At 42.5% G+C, this 20,466-nt stretch overlaps 2 protein-coding genes and 1 long non-coding RNA gene across 5 annotated transcripts in view; 1 reads left to right on the top strand and 2 right to left on the bottom strand.

The window, feature by feature from the left end:
- CRLF2 (cytokine receptor like factor 2) overlaps positions 1-20,466 on the top strand; it is a 41,500-nt gene that overhangs the window by 2,382 nt on the left and 18,652 nt on the right. The gene's annotated exons all lie outside the window — the stretch shown is intronic.
- Positions 3-2,171, bottom strand: LOC310706387. The gene is made up of 2 exons (XR_014525816.1): positions 595-2,171; positions 3-131 (listed from the first exon to the last, which is right to left on the bottom strand). It is a non-coding gene; the product is annotated as an uncharacterized lncRNA (long non-coding RNA).
- LOC310705507 (granulocyte-macrophage colony-stimulating factor receptor subunit alpha-like) lies at positions 10,736-19,064 on the bottom strand. Of its 2 annotated transcripts, XM_083500113.1 has the most exons (8): positions 18,816-19,064; positions 18,006-18,132; positions 16,148-16,280; positions 15,870-16,051; positions 15,264-15,391; positions 14,459-14,485; positions 12,437-12,563; positions 10,888-11,107 (listed from the first exon to the last, which is right to left on the bottom strand). In XM_083500113.1, exons 1-8 carry the CDS (start codon positions 18,834-18,836, stop codon positions 11,019-11,021), a joined length of 834 nt encoding a protein of 277 aa, XP_083356239.1. In that variant the 5' UTR covers positions 18,837-19,064; the 3' UTR covers positions 10,888-11,018. The 2 variants fall into 2 exon arrangements, with proteins under 2 accessions (XP_083356240.1, XP_083356239.1); XM_083500114.1 differs by lacking the exon at positions 12,437-12,563 and having other exon boundaries at positions 10,736-11,107.

Raw genomic sequence — 20,466 nt, 5'->3', positions numbered from 1 at the left:
TACCTGTATTTTCCCAGCTTTTTGTTTGTCAGTTCTTTTCTTTCTCTAATCTCGATAGCAATCCAGTTCCTTTTCCTTCCAGGTATGAAAGTTCCCTACTTGTCCATCTGTTGATCTTTCATCATCAAGTACTGGAGCAATGGGTTATGTTTTGGGGAGTAAAAAAAGAATGTCCAATCTGTTAAGCAGTTGTTTTTTAATACAGTTTGCACACAATAATATTTTTTGTCTAGTTCTTTTAGACATCGTTTTCACTAAGAATCTTTCCATTGGTCTAAAATACTGATTTTCTTTCCTAGCCCACAAACCTTTCTAAGTCATAATAAGATTCCTGCTTCTTGGTAGCATTCTTCTGTCTTGGGTACACAAACTACCCTCTTTCCAGTTTTTGAGAATAGCAAAGGGTTTCTCAAGACCTAGAGTGGTTGGAGTGGTGTTGACTGTCACGATGTTGAAAGGATTGGGATAGTAGATATATTCTATTATCCCTGCTGTGTCTCCCCCCTACCCCCACCAATGAAAAATGGGTGATGTATTTGTGAAAGGTTATGAATGTGGCCCCTTGTTATCTGCTGGGTGGGGAGTTGTTCTTACCGTCTCTTCTTACAGGCTCAATAAGATTGTAGTGAAGAGAAGTTGTGGCAGTGCAGAGAGAAAGCAAGGATATATATGTTGCTTTCATAAGGAGCGTTGCATCATGAACTTCCTTCTTTCACTTCCAATTTACAGTAAGTGAATAAGAAAGAACAAAGTAGTGGGATGCTTTCTCTTACTCTTGAAGGCCTTTCTGATGCCTTCCTTATATTCTTGATACTGTCTGAAGAAGAATTCGCCATGTACAGGCCCACTGAACAAATATATCTCCTAGAGAGATCATTGTCAAAAGCTTTTGTTCATAAATGATATGATGATTAAAAACTCCAAATTCAGTGTATGGGCGGGGTTCACCAAGGGTTTCTGGACATAAGAGACCTCCTGGTGTTCTGAGGATCCTTGGGACCTGGAGAAAAGTGTCTGAAGCCTTCACACCCACAGTTTTCTAATTAAAGTAACAGACATGGGGAAATTCAGGAAATTCTCATCACAGGCCATCTCAGTTGTCACAGTTGCCTCACTAAGAACAACCACTTCCTGTCTTTAATGTCAGCCAAAAGTTTCCTTTTTGGGGAGTTCCTATTTTTACATCTTCTTAGCCCAGGAAAGACAATAGCTTGTGGGCTGCAGAGTGTTCTTTTGTTGAATGACAGTTGTCACCATGGTGTTCTGAAGGTGCAAACAAGTTTCTGTCAATATAGTATACTTCATGAGGGAGAGCTTCAGTTTTGCTCCTGAGGCTGCAATGAATATCCACTGGGAACTCAACCCAGGATATTTCCACTGTTATGCTCAGGAAAATAATATTCTAATCAACAGAAACGACGTGTATCATATCTAGTCACCATTCCCTTTATTTCTGATATTCAGCCTTTGCTTATGTAGCTGATGCACAAGAGAGAGGTATCAGCAAGCTTGGAAGAATTCTAAGATTTGCCGAACTCCAAAAATAGGGGGGATAGATAGATAATAAGATAGAACCCCAACTCACCCAAACAGGCCAATAGTATTTGTACTGAGTGGGTTTCCAATGCCTGGTTAAAAGTCTGTCCTGATGGAGTTGTACACGAACAACTTTGAAGGGTGTTTCATAACTGTGGGGACACCACCGAATAGCTCCTTTCTCTCATGCTCACCAATCTAATTGATCTTACCAATTGGACTACTAGCAAGACCTCTGAAGCTGCCCTTAAGACACAGAAAGGTTTACTTTGGCACAATAAAATTGCCAACCTGTAGAGAACCTGCAGGTTTTGTTCTGAGTGGTGCATAAAAGCTGGGTGGCGATAGAAAAGGGATGATTTCAATTGGAAGTGTCATTGTCCCAATCTGAATAAGCTCCATCTTCCACAGCTGCTATTAACACCCCACAAAAAACCCCATGGGAAGATAAGGATCTCCTGCTTCGTGTCTACTTTGGTCCTAAGTTTTATAAGGTACCACAAGACTGAGCTGTTTTAACAAAATATTCAGATTTGCATAATAAACCGCTCCCATAACTATAGGGTTGGATCTAATTAAATCATATTTAAGAGTAGACTCATTAACTAACAAATCCATGGATTTCACTGTGTCTACTCTAAACGTGAGTTTAGAGAGATCTCCCTGGATTAAAACCCATGCCCAAATTAACGTAACATCAGGTAGTGTGGTACCACACAGTTACACAATTGATGGATAGACCCCAACTGACCTCTTCCTCTTTGTGGGAAGCAGCAGAAATTATAGGAAACAGCTGTGACTCAAACAGTGGGGAACATGTGGCTAAAGCTGAAGAATATTTCTGTCTACCGTATATACAGTGGTACCTCTGGATATGAAGGGGATTCATTCCAGAGCCCCATTCGCATCCTGAAGTAAACGTAACACGCAACTGCGCGTGCGCGGGTCACATTTCGCCGCTTCCGCACATGCGTGTGATGTCATTTTGAGCGTCTGCGCATGTGCAAGTGGCGAAACCCAGAAGTAACGGACTCCATTACTTCCATTACCTGTGGGGCGCAATCCGAAAATATTCATCCCAAAGCTACATCAACCTGAGGTATGACTGAACTTGGGTATAAGCTGACTTTTTCAGCACATTTTTTATGCTGAAAAAGCCCCCCCCCCAGCTTATACTTGAGTGAGGCGGGTGGCGGCGGAGGGACAAGCGGCCCGAAAGGAGCCCTTTCTTGCCACTGGTCCTGCCGCCGCTGCCCGCCATCATCCCTGACCACTGGTCCTGTTAGCTAGGGATGATGGGAGTTGTAGTCCCAAAACATCTGGAGGGCCGAGTTTGCTTATGCCTGTCCTAAAGGCTTATTTATAAGCCTCAGACAGAGTCGTGGAAGGGAGCAGGGCAAAGGCGGAGCTTTCTTACTGAGAAGAGAAAAGGAACTGGTGAGAAGTGGTTGGCTGGGTTATGAGCAAAGCTCCTCTGGTCTGATAGGAACATAGAGAAGCTCTGATGTGACACAGCCATTTTGAGAGCCCTGACTTGGAGTTCAGTGATTCACTCTGTCAAAGACAGGACAATAACCTAATTTGGAGCATGTTAAGTGGAAAATACTTATTTCTATGCGAGGGAGCTTATATTATAACCATTGTTAGGAAGAAGCATAGGAGCTCAGAAAGCTGCCTTCTACTGAGTCAGACCATTGATTCATTTACATCAGAATTATCTACACTGACTGACAGTGGCATTCTGGGGCTGAAGGCAAGTTTCTCTCCCACCTCAGCCCAGATGTTTTGCATACAGAACAGATGCTCTGCCACTAAGCTACAGCCCTTGCTGTAGCCAGAGGACCTGTTTCCAGATAGGATAAGTGCCTGCCCCTGTTAGCAGTAGGTGTGGCATGAGGATATGATAGTGGAGGGGAGGTTTTGTTAATGCAATCAGATTTTTTTCAGGGTAGTGATAGGACACTGGGTGGGCAATGGAGTGCTGCCATACACAAGGAGCCTCAGAAATAATAAAGGCCTGGTGGTTTTTTTTTAAAAAAAGATGTTGGATAGTTTTATTGTTTCCAGTTTTATACAAGCAAACCACAGAAGCCATTCTTTCCAGAGTGTTCCTGGCCCACTGGTCCAGCAGAAGACTAGGAATGGGGAAGGGTCGCCACTTATGCAGGGCTGTCCTGCCCACGAGGCAGGCTGAAGCAGCCATCTTGGACAGTGGAATCCCATGGGGCAGTGCCCACACAGGGACCCCGGCTGCCCCTACCACCACTGGGGAATGCAGAGCAGTAGGAGAGATCTCCCTGGAAGCCACTGCTGTGCAAGCAGGGTAAGCAAGGCTTCGGCTAGGGACACTTTCCTGTTTTGCCTCAGGCGGCGAAATGGGATGGGCTGCCCCTTGCACTTATGCATTGCCATCAAATTTACTTTTGCTAATATATATGTACAGGTGCAAATTTAGCTAGTACTTTTATCCAAACGATGGGACGCGGGTGGCGCTGTGGGTTAAACCACAGAGCCTAGGACTTACCGATCAGAAAGTTGGCAGTTCAAATCCTCGTGACGGGGTGAGCTCCCGTTGCTTGGTCCCTGCTCCTGCCAACCTAGCAGTTCGAAAGCACGTCAAAGTGCAAGTAGATAAATAGATACCACTCTGGCGGGAAGGTAAATGGCATTTCTGTGCGCTGCTCTGGTTCACCAGAAGCGGCTGGCCACATGACCCGGAAGCTGTCTGTGGACAAACGCCGGCTCCCTTGGCTATAGAGCGAGATGAGCGCGCAACCCCAGAGTCTGTCATGACTGGACCTAACGGTCAGGGGTCCCTTTACTTTTACTTTTATCCAAACAACACAACACAACTCACCTTGGGGTGCGGATAGCCAGGTGGCCTGCATGCCTGCTTTCCCTACTGGTCTTTAAACTGGACTTGAACCAGACAGTGCTTCAAAAAGAGGGCTCTTTCAAATAGAGGTCATTTGAGAGTCCTTTAGACTGTCCTACAGTCCAACTGTTCTTGAATCTTTGCTAGGGTTGAGAATTGAATCTAAAATAAACCACTGCACAGGCTGTGGACATAGGGAATGACACATCCAACAAGAATGAAAAAGTGGGGCAAGAGAGAAGATGAATTTGCATGCAAAGCAAGAGGAGGGTGTAACTTTGCATGGAAGCTTGCTTCATTTTTGTTCTGAGACGAACTTGTCATGAGAAAGAGGCTTCTTTCCTCCTTTCACAGAACAGTGTCTTTCTTCATATCCTGGTCTAATTACAGAAAACCTAGTTCTGAGTAAAAAACTAATTGAATGGCCACTGTTTGATTTCCTGTTTTTATCTTTCTAAGAAGCTGAATTTCCATGTAATTTGTATCTATAGCTTTGCATTTCAAGGCTGTATTTCCATCCAGCTGTTAATCTGCTTTCTACTTGGCTTAATCTCAATATTCTCTCCTTGTACACAGAAAGCAAATTAGCAGTAGAACAGAAGGTAAATGTGGCCCCAAACCGATAAAACACTACTCTTTGGAGCTATTCATATACACGTGCCCACTTCATTATTAGTACATTAATTCAGAATAAATGCAATAGGTGCTGATATAGTTATGGATGTGCAATTTTATCACTTCTCGTCTTCCCAGTTGTTTCGGGCTCTTTTCTGTGTGCCTTAAGAGGCTTATTAACCCAACCCCTTATTAAACTCCTCTTACTAACCTCCACAATGCTTTTTAAAGTATTCCAAAAAAAAAAACCCTTCATGTTGTGTGTTCTGCTATGTGTAGAATCAAACCCTAAAAGCAGTTCCAGGAGTTTGATAATGCTAAAACAGCCATGTATCTATGAAGCTGCAATACAGTTTCGTATTAATTGGTGAGACTTTCAACATTCACCACAAGATGGTGCAGCTGTTCTCTCCAATAGTTTTCATGCCCAAGTGCCATGTAAGTACCAGAATATGAGAATACAACCCCCCACTTTTTAAAACCCAACTAAACAAAACTAAAACAATAAATAAAAACACACCCCCATTGATGATACAGAAACACCTATAAAAACACTTAACTAGTTTGCAGCTTATTTTTTCTCTCCCACTGCTGCCCCCTCCTAGAAACATGGCATTTTAAATTTCACTACAATAATCCCATTGCAGCAAATTACATTTCTTACTGACACTAATCAACTCAAATCTCAGTATGGAAATTACTTACTACTACTAATAAAAAATACACATGAATGCTTGAGTAAATGTAGTGCAGGAATTATAATCTCGAAATCTCTTCAAATCACATGCTTGCTGCAAAACTACATTCCTAGAAGATAGCCTTAGGCAAATCCCTGGGTATATAAACTAAAGGTGGGCTGAAAGTTTGAACTTTCCGATAATTTGGGGAGTGGTTTGGGAAGAAGGGAATCTACCTACCTCCCTTCACTTTTTTCATCCTTCTGCAACTTGGAGCAGTGCCAACAAAACTCTTATTGATGGAAGGCTCAGAGGGAATTCCAATCATTAAGGCAGGACAATAATTCAACATCAACTTCATTGACTTCAACATCAACTTTGTTGGACTGGTCATGTTGTGCGGATGCCTGATTAGCATCTTCCAAAGCAACTACTCTATTCTGAATTTTAAAATTGAAAGCGTAATGCTGGTGGTGAACAAAAAAGGTTTAAAACTCTCTCAAGGCAAATCTAAAAAAAATGTAGTTTAAACACTAACAACTGGGGAATGCTGGCCTGCGAGTGCTCCAACTGGAGAACAGACTTTACCAAAGGTGTCATGGGCTTTGAAGACACCCATGACGAAAGGGAGAAATGTGCTAAGAGGAAGGCATACTTAGCAAACCCTTACCATGATCAACTCCTGCCCAGAAACCTATGTCCCCACTGTGGAAGGACGTGTGGATCCAGAATTGGCCTCCACAGTCACTTATGGACTCACTGTTAAAACATTTTTCATGGAAGACTTGGCTACAAGTGATCGCCAAAGAAGAAGAAGACAATAATTATTGTATTATATCCAGCAGCGAAAGAGAACAAACTCAGGAAACAACTAAGGCCTGTGCCATCTAGTGAATAAACTATGTAATGACATTAATGGTACCCCAATCAGCTTCATCACATGTTGTGAGCAGGAGAGGCAGATGCTGGCAGCCCAGTTTGTATGGCAATGCTATGGAAGTCAGGTGGTGTGTGCACTGACTTTCCTCCATAACTGTCACCCAGCTGAGCTCCACATGAGAACAGGGCTGGCTCCAGGTTTGAGGGAAAGGGCTGGTCAAAATGTCTTCTGGTATCACCTGCCTCAGGTGGCCTTGGCATATTTAGCTGCAGTGGCATTGTTCAGGCACTGTGCCTATCAATTATTTGAGTCTAGCATCATTTTATTTATACCCCACCCATCTGGTTGTGTTGCCCAAGCTACTCGGGGCAGCTTCCAACACAAATAAAAGCATAACATCAAACATAACATCAAACTTCCAAATGTCTTCTAAAAGTTGTGTAGTTCTTTATCTCCTTGACATCTGAAGGGAGGGCGTTCCACAGGGTGGGCGCCACTACTGAGAAGGCCCTCTGTCTGGTTCCCTGTAACTTCACTTCTCACAGTGAGGAAACTGCTAGAAGGCCCTCAGAGGTGGACCTCAGTGTCTGGGCTGAACGGTGGGGGTGGAGATGCTCCTTCAGATATAGGCTGTTTAGAGCTTTAAAGGTCAGCACCAACACTTTGAATTGTGCTCAGAAACATACACAATGCTTTGGAACTCTTAGAGCTGGGGCCGTGGTAGGAAATTAAAAGAGCAGCTGCATCCAGCTTCCAAAAGTGCCTGGTCAGAAAACACAATAAGGGGGCCCTGGAGTGTGCCGTGCTACAGCACTGAGACCTTGGCTCCTGTCCAAAGTGCTGGCCCTGGTTCAGCTTGGGAATAGCAGCATACACTGGTCACTGCTTTAACACTGGGTTCTGAGAATGTTTAAATGGAATATCTCCTTAGGAAGTTTGGAAGATGTTTCATGAGTCAAAGTACTTTCAGATGTGCAGTATTCAGGGTGGCAAAAGTCCTAGAGTGATTAGATAGATAGATATGCACACACACAGAAAAACACTGGCAGGATTGTTCATGAAACAAATCTAATTATTTTGTGATGGTCATGTGTGCCATATAGTTAAAAAGTTGCAGTTGTGTGTGAGGGGAGGTAATCTGTACCGCCTCTATTTCGGCCAAAGCCTCCTGAAATCTTAATGATTTATATCTGGAAAAAGGAAAAAGCTGATCTGAATGCCATTGGAAAATGAAGGAAAATAGAGACATGGGGGCATTTATTTTACATCTGCAGGACATTCAAATGCACTGCTGCAATTTCTCTTAAAGGAGTAACAGATTCAGATTTTTGCCTTGTGGAATCCCTTGAACATTGCCATCAGATAAATTTCATTGGTGTAGACAGCCAAAACTTATTTTTTACTTATCAACAATCTTTTGTGCTTGCTTACTGAGAAGGATATATTTGGCCAGTCTCATGCTAATGTGAACCACCTCCTCTACCCCCACCCCCACATTTCCAGATAGGCTTCATTAAGCTGGAGTGTTATGAATTGCTTATTTAACGAGAGGAGTGGTGCCACAAAATCATTATTTTGCTGGTGTGGGAGGGGAAGAGGAAGGTAAAGCTTTCTGGATAACTTGTGTCTGTGGGTTTGGCTTCTCTGATTCGGGAAAAGAAAACCCTGACCTCCTTATGTCTAGACAGGCCAAGGGGGGAAGAGAAAGAAAATGTATGTGTTTGAGAGAGTATGAAGATGGAGAAAGTAAAGGGAGGGGAAAATTCTGGGCCATTTGTAATGGGGAAGATGGCATACAAAAGTCCATGTCTTCGGATGCATGAAGCATTATCCTGATGTGTAGCTACATGTAAAGCTGGCTGGGTAGAATTATGAAACAGTAAGGTGAGAAAAGTACAGACAGTGTCATGATGACTATTTACAATGGCCATTCTAAAAGAAAAAAGTAGAGAGATGGAACAACATATTGACCTGTGTGGGTGATCGAAAAGCCCAGAGAGCCACAGAAACCGACCATCAGAGCAGCACAGCTCCAATTTTGCCCTTTTCAAAACCTGTGCCTTGTTATTTGTTAGCTATAAAGGCAAAGCCTCTCCTCCTTCCAGAGGGGAGGAGTTGTGAGCGGGAGCCATTTCCCACATTGGCAGGGGGTGTTCTGGCCCCTGCTCAGCTGCCCGGGGCTGCTGCGCCATGCCCCCTGGCAGCCCGCCAATCAGGTGGAGGCTTGGGGGCGGGGTCAAATGCAGCCGTGGCAGCGCTTCCCTTTCATTGCGCTGCTGGTTTTCATCGGAAGAATAAGAAATCAAAATGATCAAGTTTTTTAAGAATGAAAATCATTTATAGAGTATATTCAGAATTATTGTAAACACATTAAGAGTTTAGCAGGCTTAATATAAAAACGTGCAGTAATAGAATAAAATGTATATGGAACATAGGGGATAAAAATTAAATTGGTTTAATTTGGAAATGCAGTAAAATATGATAAAAAATGAACTACAGAAAGAGGAGGAGGGAAGTTATATATATACAGTATATGATACATTGTTTGAATTTTTAGTTTTTCTTTTTTTGAACTTTTGTATGTTGTAAAATTAATTGTATAAATAAAATTATATATAAAAAAGAGAAATATGAACCCTGGGTAAGTGCAATCCCTGAAAGCTCACAACACTCAGAGATCACTCCCAAGTGATTAAAATATTTATACTGCACCACAGTCTAAAGAATACTGTAGATCTCTCTGCAAGCATGATTATCATTATCTGATGAGGAAAGCCTCTTAACAAGCCAGTGTTGCATAATTTTGCTGGCTCTGACGGTGTGGTTTTATGGATGAAAATATCTGCAGATGACAGATGACTGTTACAAAGCTGTCTGGCAATTGAAGTGAATTTCCTTTTAAAATACCTGTTTTGAAAGCTTAATTTGTAGGTGTGCAGAAGCTAATCCACTTCATTTGATTCAGTGCTTGATCTACAATGCTTGATCCACACATGGCATGGAAAATTCTGTATGAAAAACCCAATGGAAGGAGATGGGGTACTCCTAAACAATATGCTATATGCTTTTAAGCTTCATTAAACCTCTCTTAGGTTGATGACGGTACGAAAACACTGGGTAGCCTCGGAGGAAAAAATGTTAGGCCAGGGCCCTTTGTGGACACTGCCTTTCAACAGGGCTGGCCCAAGACATTTTGACACCTGAGGCAAACAACAAATTGACGTCCCTCCCCTCCAGGAAAGAGGAAGTGAACACACATTCTTTATGACAGTACAAAGACCCGCAAAAACAATTTTGAAAGGAAAGGTTTCCTGTGGATCCTGCTGCCTGAGGCAGGTCACCTCACCTTGGTTCACCTTTCAAAAATACATAACCCATTTACTTTGTGCACTTTCTTGACACGGAGAAATGGCAGTCTTGCATTTTGCCAGTCTGTTCACCTCTAACACAGTAACATTGTCACCCTGCTTTTTTGAGCCCACTTTGAGGAAAGTTCTGGCAAAGGATAGCTAAAGGAAATTTTAAGGTGTGCAATTTTCCAAATAAATAATACACCTGTTACACCCTGGTTGAATTAACTTGCATTATGTCAAATATGGCCCCTGATAGGTACTATGGACAGCCACAGCCACACCAACTATTTGATTTGGGTCGACTGGGTTAAAGGAAAATAAAGGTAAAGGTAAAGGTACCCCTGCCCGTACGAGCCAGTCTTGACAGACTCTAGGGTTGTGTGCTCATCTCACTCTAGAGGCCGGGAGCCAGCGCTGTCCACAGACACTTCCGGGTCATGTGGCCAGCGTGACGAAGCTGCTCTGGCAAGCCACTGCAGCGCACGGAAATGCCGTTTACCTTCCCGCTAGTAAGCGGTCCCTATTTATCTACTTGCACCCGGGTGTGTTTTCGAACTGCTAGGTTGGCAGACGCTGGGACGGAGCAATGGGAGCGCACCCCGCCGCGGGGATTTGAACTGCCAACCATGCGATCGGCAAGTCCTAGGTGCTGAGGTTTTACCCACAGCGCCACCCGCGTCCCTAAAGGAAAATAGTGAGTATCATATAATAGTTCAACCTGTCCCTTTTCCAAATCACTGAGGGAAACATCAGATACATTTTGTTTGCATAACTCTTGATCTCTTTATTGGTAGCTGCTTGGTTATCCATTGTACAGACAATGAAAACTTTATAAGATACAGATCTTCCATTATGGTACAAAAATATATGAAATATATTTCTGAAAGAATCACAAATTTGCTTGTGAGCTCTATGGCATACTGTTAAACCTGATACATTTCACGATGGAACTCGGACATAAGTTAATGAACACCACTTGCAGCAAGAAATCTCAGTGACTTATTATTAATAAATTTGTATGCCACCCTATATCTTCAGGTCTCAGGTTTCCATAGAAGTTTTCAACTCTTGACTTTGCATGACTATGGTAAATATTTTGTTGATGTGATCCATCTTTTAGCATTGTTTTCTTCACAGGTGTATGTATTCTTTCCTGGTTTCTTTCTGCATCCTGAAAATCCAGTGACAATTGTTACAAAACATCAAGTTCTGTTACAAAATAGCAAGGGGGAATGCTCTCATATAAGTAAGGTAAGCGTTGCAGCCTTCACCTATTGGAAAGTGAAAGCTCTAAACTTTGTACCCTAGAATAATCCCATTGGAGTTAAAGGGGACTGTCCATTTGAAATTTTCTGACTCCAAACAGTAGGATCAACAAAATGATTCACCCTCTGGTCCAAAATTACACTGTTCAGATAAAGAAAGCTTTGACTAACTGGGAGCGGATTTTGTGTGACCAAACTAAATTCCTTTGGCTAATTAAACAATCTATGGCCTTTTAAACTGTCTTTGTTACTATGTTACATATTTTTATGTTTATATATTTTATATTTTATATTTTTATATCACTCGGTGACCCTTGACTGAAGGGTGGTATCAAAATTTAATAAATATTTGTGTGTGTGTGTGTGTGAACTGATTTAAGGTTTTATTTACAAGCAAGCAGTGTATATTTTCCATGAAATAAATAAATAATAAGTAAGTAGACTCAACTGGCATCAAGTTGTCAGGGACTGGACAGAGGAGGAATGGTGGAGACCGCTTCTCCCTCTTCCTGAACCTTCCAGAGAAGAGGAAGCCAGTATAGATTTACAGCGGTGGTTTGTGGAAGGTAACGGCTCAGAAACAGATGAGGGGCAAAGTTAGGGAATAATGGAAGAGGAAGAGGAAGAGGAGGAGGAGGAGGAGGCAGAGCCAGAACAGCTGGCTGACGCATTATTACTAGAAAGCATTCCAGACACTCCTTCTCCCAGAACCCGGTGAACATTGAAAGTAGGAGAGCAAAGGGCTTGGAGGCAAATGGCCCTAAGCAGCTACCGTAGGGTGGGTGCTGCTGCTGACGATTGAGGAGAGAAGAGAGGGGGTGGAGATTACTCGGAACAATGCCATTACTCCAAGAGGCTGCATTTCTAAGCCTCTCTCTGTGAATATTGAATAAAAGACATTGGTAAGAACTTTCTTTGTCTATCTGTTCCTGGCAGCCTACCGTGGGGGTGGGGGGATCGGATTCCCTGATACCTGACACAGGTCTCCATAAATCTTGGAAACTGGAAGAATAAGCTGTTTTTGTTTATTAAACAATGATTTTTTTAAAAAAAAAACCCCATATATATTTCTGAATACCAAGGATGTTGTTTAATGTGCAAAAAACCATTTTCGATTGCCTTGTTTCCCAAACTGATAGAGGCACTTCTCAAACCTGAGTTAGCCACTTAGGCAGTATGATAGAGATCAGGGCAAAGGAAGAAGAACATGGAGAGAGAAAAATCTGTAACCTTACCAAATTTAATTAGTTCACTCCAGTCACTCCATTCTTCTCCAACAGTGCAATACTGTCCAGCTGCACGAAGCTTCAAGATGTATTCTTTATCCTTCGGAAACAAGTGGTAGGTTTTCCCAGTTTTTTTCTTAAAAGGAAGATATTAATCTGGTTTATTCCTTTGTAGGTGAAGTTACATGCCAATTTGCATTGAACGATTTGATTTTTTAAATAGTATTAGTGGTGCCCACCCAATTCCACTGTGTAATGTAAAGACGGCTATTTCTCTTGTGCAAAAGCATTCAACAAGCTGCTGCCTTAATTCACTCACTAGGAAAATACTTTCCCCTTGGAAAATCACTATAGCTGCCTTTTAGGTAAATATGCTCAGTAGCAGGATATTAATAATTCTTCGGTTTTACAACTACTATTAAGAGATTAGAAGTCGAAACTCAAGAAAAGTCACAATATGTTTGTCTTAAGGGCAAGGGAGAGGAGAACTGTGGTCCTTCCTAGATTTACCTGAGTATGTATAGCCAATTCAAACTATGGTCCACAGCCTTACTTCTGTGATTCTCCCAAGCCTTCATGTGGGGAGGGGGTTTGCCATGAAATTTTTATTAAAATGTTTCATTATACCATACATTAAAAAGCAAACTAATCTGAATAAAAAGAAAAAAGGGAAATGAAATAGAAATAATAGAAATAGAAATAATAGAAATAGAAATAGAAATAGAAAATAATAGAAATAATAGAAATAATAGAGATAGAAATGGGTGGAGGATACAAAGGCCTCTCTCATAAGCATATCTTAACCTTTGTCTCACACAGAAGGGGGTGGACCCTCCCAGCTCTTACCTGGGAGATTCCCTCTATATGTTCCCAGTCTCCCACCCTGGGAGATTTTCCCTTCTCTGCCTCTTTCACCAGCCATCTATCATTAACCCAGATTAGGTAAAGGTAAAGGGACCCTTTAGGTAAAGGTAAAGGGATCCGTATAGTTAAAGCCATGGTTTTCCCAGTAGTGATGTATGGAAGTGAGAGCTGGACCATAAAGAAGGCTGATCGACGAAGAATTGATGCTTTTGAATTATGGTGCTGGAGGAGACTCTTGAGAGTCCCATGGACTGCAAGAAGATCAAACGCATCCATTCTTAAGGAAATTAGCCCTGAGTGCTCACTGGAAGGACAGATCATGAAGCTGAGGCTCCAATACTTTGGCCACCTCATGAGAAGAGAAGACTCCCTGGAAAAGACCCTGATGTTGGAAAAGATGGAGGGCACAAGGAGAAGGGGACGACAGAGGACGAGATGGTTGGACAGTGTTCTTGAAGCTACAAACATGAGTCTGACCAAACTGCGGGAGGCAGTGGAAAACAGAAGTGCCTGGCATGGTCTGGTCCATGGGGTCACGAAAAGTCGAACACGACTAAATGACTAAACAACAACAACAAAGGGACCCTTGACCATTAGGTGCAGTCCTGACTGACTCTGGGGTTGTGGTGCTCATCTCATTTTATTGGCCGAGGGGGCCGGGGTACAGCTTCCGGGTCATGTGGCCAGCATGACTAAGCCACTTCTGGTGAACCAGAGCAACACATGGAAATGCCGTTTACCTTCCCACCGGAGCGGCGCCTATTTATCTACTTGCACTTTGACATGCTTTCAAACTGCTAGGTTGGCAGGAGCAGGGACCAAGCAACGGGAGCTCACCCTGTTGTGGGGATTTGAACCACAGACCTTCTGATTGGCAAGTCCTAGGCTCTGTGGTTTTAACCCACAGCACCACCCGCATCCCTTTAACCCAGATTAGAAGACATCAGAAAGCAAAGTAGATTAAAAAAACAAAACAAACAGGGAGACACCTAGATAGAACTTCTAGACTGGCCCTATTTCAGAACGTTGTGACCAAATTTTACTATACCGCGCATTTATACCCCATTTTTCTTCCAGTATGTAACCCACAGCAACATACACGTGGCTGTCTCATTCCTAAATTCATTCCCCCATGTGTAAGTGTTTATATAGAGTAACAATACTTACTGTTATAATTCCATTTCTCAGTACATCCTTAAGGGAAAAAGGTAACATTTTTAGTTGGTACTGGTGTCAATTTTTCTTTGTGGTTTTTTCAAAGTATGCTTGATTTCACAAATTCAGCTGGATACTTTAATCAGCAAGGAAGGCAAAAGTTGTCAACAGCAATTGATTACATGTGTCTGTGACTTACTTGTGGGTAGATGGTTTAACTTTCCTCCCAATCCTTTCTTTGCTCCACTGTTTGACATGACAAACAGGATTGGCTTGGGGCATTTTGCTGATGGTAATTCTACACTGCAGCTAGACCCTTTTCTCTTAGCCCATCCATCTTGTTGAATCTTGTTGATTCCTCATGTGCCTCACCAATCCCAGAGTAGCAGTACTGGGTCCTCTGCAAAACTGAATTCTATATACATTTGAAAGCTGGACATATTTCTGAAATATACTCGGAGCCAAGAGTGGATTTCATGCTCTTTATTCAGCTCATAGTGGTGAGGAGGAATGAAAGTTCCCCCCAAATATCTGCTTTATATACATTATTTACACAATGGGCTGCATGTGATTGGCTAATTCCAGGATTCTCCTGTAGGCCAATCAGGTTGTGGATTCACTTCCACCTGGAGCTGGATTGGGTGGCTCCTGCGGACCAATCAGACTGCTGCATTTTGGATTCTATTCAACTCATAACAATTTCAGAATGTGAAATGGTCATCCCCCCCCCCTTTGGATGTCTAATTGAAATATGCACATGGGACGAGCAAAGATGACAAAAAACAATTCAACGAAGAGAACCACAATGGCCTCTTACCTTTATCTGGTACTTAAAACAGTAATCTGCATTTGTAGTAGCAGTTGGAGGATGTTTCCATTCTACTTTACAATACAATAGCAGTTCACGACAATTCACAGTGATAAATTGCGGTGGGGCAAGTTTTTCTGGAATGAAATAACCCATCTTTTACTTGACGGTAGAGATTACAAGGGCATTAGAGTGGTCAGTCTTCCATCCCTCTCTTAAATATTTTAGATTCACATACACTATGGGTGAGTGTGGCCAGGTTTATAGCCAGGAATGTTATGGTGTGAGGTCATGCAAGGGTACAGGATGGGGGTGGGTGTATCTGCCACTGAAAAGCTGTGATGTAGAAGCAGTCAGATATGTTTTTGAGGTTGTTTAATGATAATTTTACAAGCATTTTAAAGTAAAGGCCTATTAAAGGGTTGCACGACATCTGACTCTCCAGATGTGGTTGGACTCCCAGCAGCCCCAGCCAACCTAACCTGTGATCAGTGGCGATGGGAGTCAGAATCTAATATTGAGGCCACATTTTCCCATCCCAGATTTATAGCTATATCAAAATTTCTAGTACTGCTGGCAGAAAAAAGTAAACCAATATACTCCACCCTCTCTTACCATAATCGAAAGGCCAGGCTTGGTGATCCAAAGTCTGAATTGGTGATTCTTTGCTTGAGCCAGTCACCTGGAGGGTAATATGATTCTCAGGAACTTTCATATTAGGAAAATGGCACCCAACATGTCTTCCAAGTTCATTATTTTTGTATTGGGGACATTCAATGCTTTCTCCATCGTTTTCGCTGCATGCAAAAATATTTTGTTAAAAATCCAACCAGGAGTAGCATACTCTAACCATTCCCTTCCCCACCCCCGTTTAACAAATGAAAATGAATTACAAATATATCAAGTTGAGAAAATACTGGACGTCATTAGGGGCATTCCTGCCAGCATCCCAAGTGCAATCCATTGAGGTAACATGAACTGTGTAAATGACACAGGATAAATTTTCAGCTGATGTCCCTTCCAGTCCTGGGGAGAAAAATTAGGAAAGATCATGTTTAGTAACATGCATTGAAATGCTCAGAGTACTTTTATCATCATCTCATATATGTGTCATCCATGTACATGAGTTTGGTTCTGAGTCTGAGTAGCTGCATGCAGGGGTGAAGGAAGGGGGGTGCAGGTAGGTGCGATCCGCCCAGGTGTCACCATTGAAGGGGGTGACAAAATGCTGGGTGGCATTCACTGCAGGGCCTGCAGCGCTCCCGAGCCACACGTCTCTCCTGGAAGTGACACGGTGGCTTGGGCACCTGCAGGCTCCGCTCGGCCCAAACAGTCTGCCCACTGCCTCCCCCTCAGCTGTAGGGCAGCTGAGTGGGAGGAGGCAGGCAGACTCCTTGGAGGCCCTGCAGAGCGTCCTGTCCCGGCTGGGTACAGGGCACGCTCGCCACCCCAGGCACCCGATCGGCTTGCTCCGCCGCTGCCTGCATGGGTTCTTCTGAGAAGAGTTAATGTAAGGTTACCAGACATCCCCGTTTCCCAAGGACAGTCACCAGATTTACAAATCAGTACCCATACAAAATCCATTGGTTGAAAAGTGCCCCTAGATTCATTGAAAAAAATCTGGTAACCTTAAGTTAATGTGCTCATCCTATAAGTTTGAATGAGGTTCGACTAAACATGAAGAAGAACTTTCTGATGGCAAGAGCTGTTGGACAATAGAATGGACTACCTTGGAAGGTGGTGGACTCTTTTTCACTGGAGACATTTAACCAGAGATGGAATGACCATCTGTCAGGGATTCTTCAGCTCTTATTCCTGCATTGCAGGGGGCTGTACTAGACGACCCTCGGTGTCCCTTCAAACTCTACATTTCTATGATTCTATGAAAGTGATTCCTTTTTAAGGTCAAGTGGTGTTTCTCTACAAGTTCCATTACCAATGTTCACCCTAGGGTGTTCTAAATTCAATCAATATGAGGTCAGAATGCTAACCCCATATCACACCCCTTGTCACCAGAGTTATGCATACCCTGGCAGCAGTTCTGTACTCAAACATGCTGGTATAGGAATGAATGACTCATATACCTGTATACCGGTATCATCTGTTAAGTATACAGTAATTGGTTTTATTTACACAGAAATGAGCAAATGCCCGTGTATTAATGATAGTTTAACATGGAGAATGGATAAATGTGTATCTCTAATTTGGATTTCCCCCAAGTTTTCTAAAGTACTCTAAGCTCCTAAATGGGACAATAATTACCCACTGAGTGTTTTCTGTTTCTCTAATGTATCCTGTTACTCTAATGTAACCTTTGAGCATGTGATGAAGTTACTGAGTTGTAAAATCACCATCTTGAAAGAATGGTGGCTTTTAGCCTTTCTCTGGATGCCACAAAGAACAAAAGGATGTAGATGGCTCACCAAAAGAAATGCACAGGCTAAGGCCACTGGGGGCTGGAATGTGGAACAGAGATACAGTTTGGATTTTTGGAATTATCTTTCATTTCTAAGATGCTGAGCCTGTGCTGGACAGCACAAGACATTGCACGGATGTTTTGGATGTATCATTTGATGTATTTTGTTCTGTTCTCGAAAAATTTCTGCAAGTAAGCTTTGAATAATATTTTTACGGGATTGGACAATGTTTATTTCCAAAAGTAGTCAGTTCTTATGCACCCAGCCACTTTGATCTCTGCAATATTAATATCTGCAATATAACCTGCTAATCAACTTGAAAATATATACTTACCCTCCTCCTGTCCAAAGGTTCTGTAGAAAATAGAGTACAACAGAACAATGAGCCGAACTGTGTCAGCAAATCCTAGAGTGGCTACCATGCTATTTTTCTTTTCTTTAAAAGTGGGGAGGAATGAGTCCTAAAGTGAAAGAGGGGGATTTCTTTTATTTCATTGCTTTGGTACATTTTTCCTTTGAGTGGTATCCTGCAAAGCCATTCTGTTATCACGCCGCAAGGACTTTCATTTGTGTAACACAACTGCCTTCCCTTTTCCTGTGCTCTCCCCAAATCTGGGTTGGAGGGTTAGCAAAGCCTCCAGAACAGATTTGTGGGGTGTGTTAGGAAAGGAGTGAAGGGGAGGAGTTCTGTTGTATAAATGAAAGACTTTGTGCAGACTTTCTGTGGACAAAGCAATTCTGATGGCTACTGTGTTTTGTGTTCAGTAGCTTTTATAAAGAGGGTTTCTTTTTAATGTTCTACAATGTTCCCTCAATGGGACATGCAATACTGAAGTTCAGCTTTTTTAAAAACGTTCTTTCTTGTTAGAGCTGGCTAATAAGATAGGTAGATAGATAGACAGATAGACAGATAGACAGATAGACAGATGATAGATTATTCACCAGGCAGTTTTCTTATCATGTGTTTTTCCCCCTAGTATTCTGCTGTGCTTGCTATCTTTTATATGAAAATGTCATTTATAAATATTTGAATATAAATAAATACATTGATGGGGACTGCTCATGTGAGCAATGAAGCTTTGGAAAGAAATACTCATAGAACATGGCAGTAACCTTCCCCCCCACAAGCAAGGACCAAATGAACCTGAAAGCATTTCCCCAACATGAAACTGCTGCAATCTAAGGGTACAGAGAGTGTAGAACTTGCAACTGAACAGTTTTGGCAGCTTAGAGGATTGGTGGATGTGTGGATGTTTGAGGCCAGAAGGATGGCAGGGATGTTGAGACTGACAGAACAGATTGAAGCACCTGTTTGGGTCTGTGGGAATATTCTGGAGGGCCAAAACAATGGAAGTTTGAAGGGGGGGTTGAACTTTGATGATGAGGAATTGAGAGTGGCAAAGACCTGGGCTGGGACAGGACTGGTGACTGCTGCCATGCTGATGGAGGGATTGGGCACTTAGCATATGGAAGGTTAGCAGATAGGGATTGGGTGGTGGGGTTACGGGAACTACTCTTGCTGCTGCCCACCCCTTCTCCACCAAGCTTGTCGTAAAGGTTGTGAATGTAGCCCCTTTTCTGCTGAGTGGGGTGTTATTCTTACCTCCTCCTCCTCATATGGGCTCAGAGAGATGTGTAGTTGAGAGAAGCTTTGGTAGTGCACTTGCAAAGTGTGCTTTACTGAGAAAGCGAGGGTATATATGTTGTTCTCATGAGGAGTGTTGCATCAGTCTTTCATGAATTTCCTTTTTCGCTTCTAATCCCATTGAACAAGGAAGTATAATGGAGCACTTACTTTTGCTTCTGGTGACTTCCTTATGTTTTTGATGGTGCATGAAGAATAATTCACCCTAAACAGGCCCACTGAACCCTAGAGAGGTCCTTGCCAAAATGTTTTGCTGATGGTGATTTTAAGGTTCATGAAGAATAACACGCACAATAAATAACCCAACTGAGTTAATACTTCACCTAATGCTTTCCTTATAATAGAATCATAGAACCATAAAGTTGGTAGGTGCATCTAGTCCACCCCCCTGCAATGCAAGAATCTCAACTAAACCCTACAAGACAGCTGTCCAACCTCTGCTTAAGAACCTCCAAGGAAGGGGGCCTCCTCTCCATTGAACTGGCTACCTTAAACATGCCTACATTTTTCTGATGAAGTGATTGAACACATAGGGCTCAGTCTGAACAAAGGTGAGGTGCAAAGGCTTTCATATGAGTGAGCACAGTGGTGGTTGTTGGAGGTACCTTTTCCACATGGTTGGGACCTGAAGATGAGGTGGCAACATGTCTGCACCATTTTGTGGTCCTTTGTCTTTTTTCTACTTTCTCAGTTGCATTCATTTTATTACTGATGCCCACAGCACTTTCTCAAAATTTCAGGCTCAAAGAGGTTGGTGACTGAACTATTGTTAGCACTTGGGTGCGGAAACGTTTCACAGAGTTTGAGTGGGACTATAAAAGAGAAATTTCTTGCTAAAAGTTAAAGTTCATGGAAACACAGCAGAAACAGCACCACTTGTTTTAGCCAAATAATTGTGGTATTTCCCTTTGTGTGTGTACTTTTCTCTGTGGTGAGGGGCATCATTAACTGATAAAATAAGAACAGACAGTACTGTATCTGGAAAGCTGCTCTTACACAAATCTGTTTTTAAATTGTGTGTGTCTGTGTGTGTGTGTGTGTGTGTGTGTGAGAGAGAGAGAGAGAGAGAGAGAGAGAGAGAGAGCGAGAGCGCACAAATGTTTTAAAAACCAAACGCCTTCTTGTGGTATTTTACTACTTCCTTCTTTCA

This window comes from Podarcis liolepis, assembly GCF_965112155.1.
Source record: "Podarcis liolepis genome assembly, chromosome: 4".
In the NCBI taxonomy this organism is placed as follows: Eukaryota; Metazoa; Chordata; class Lepidosauria; order Squamata; family Lacertidae; genus Podarcis; species Podarcis liolepis.
Note: the sequence above shows the minus strand (reverse complement) of the source record. Positions and strands in the feature narration are given on the sequence as shown.

What these genes read in the sequence shown, in the direction of transcription:
- LOC310705507 (XM_083500113.1), bottom strand. Translation starts at nt 18,836, where the DNA reads ATGTTGGGGAAATGCTTTCAG. An exon ending in TTTCTCAACTTGATATATTT is followed by an intron (nt 16,052 to 16,147) that starts GTAATTCATTTT and finishes TTTTGCATGCAG; the next exon opens with CGAAAACGATGGAGAAAGCA. An exon ending in AGCCTGGCCTTTCGATTATG is followed by an intron (nt 15,392 to 15,869) that starts GTAAGAGAGGGT and finishes ATTTCATTCCAG; the next exon opens with AAAAACTTGCCCCACCGCAA.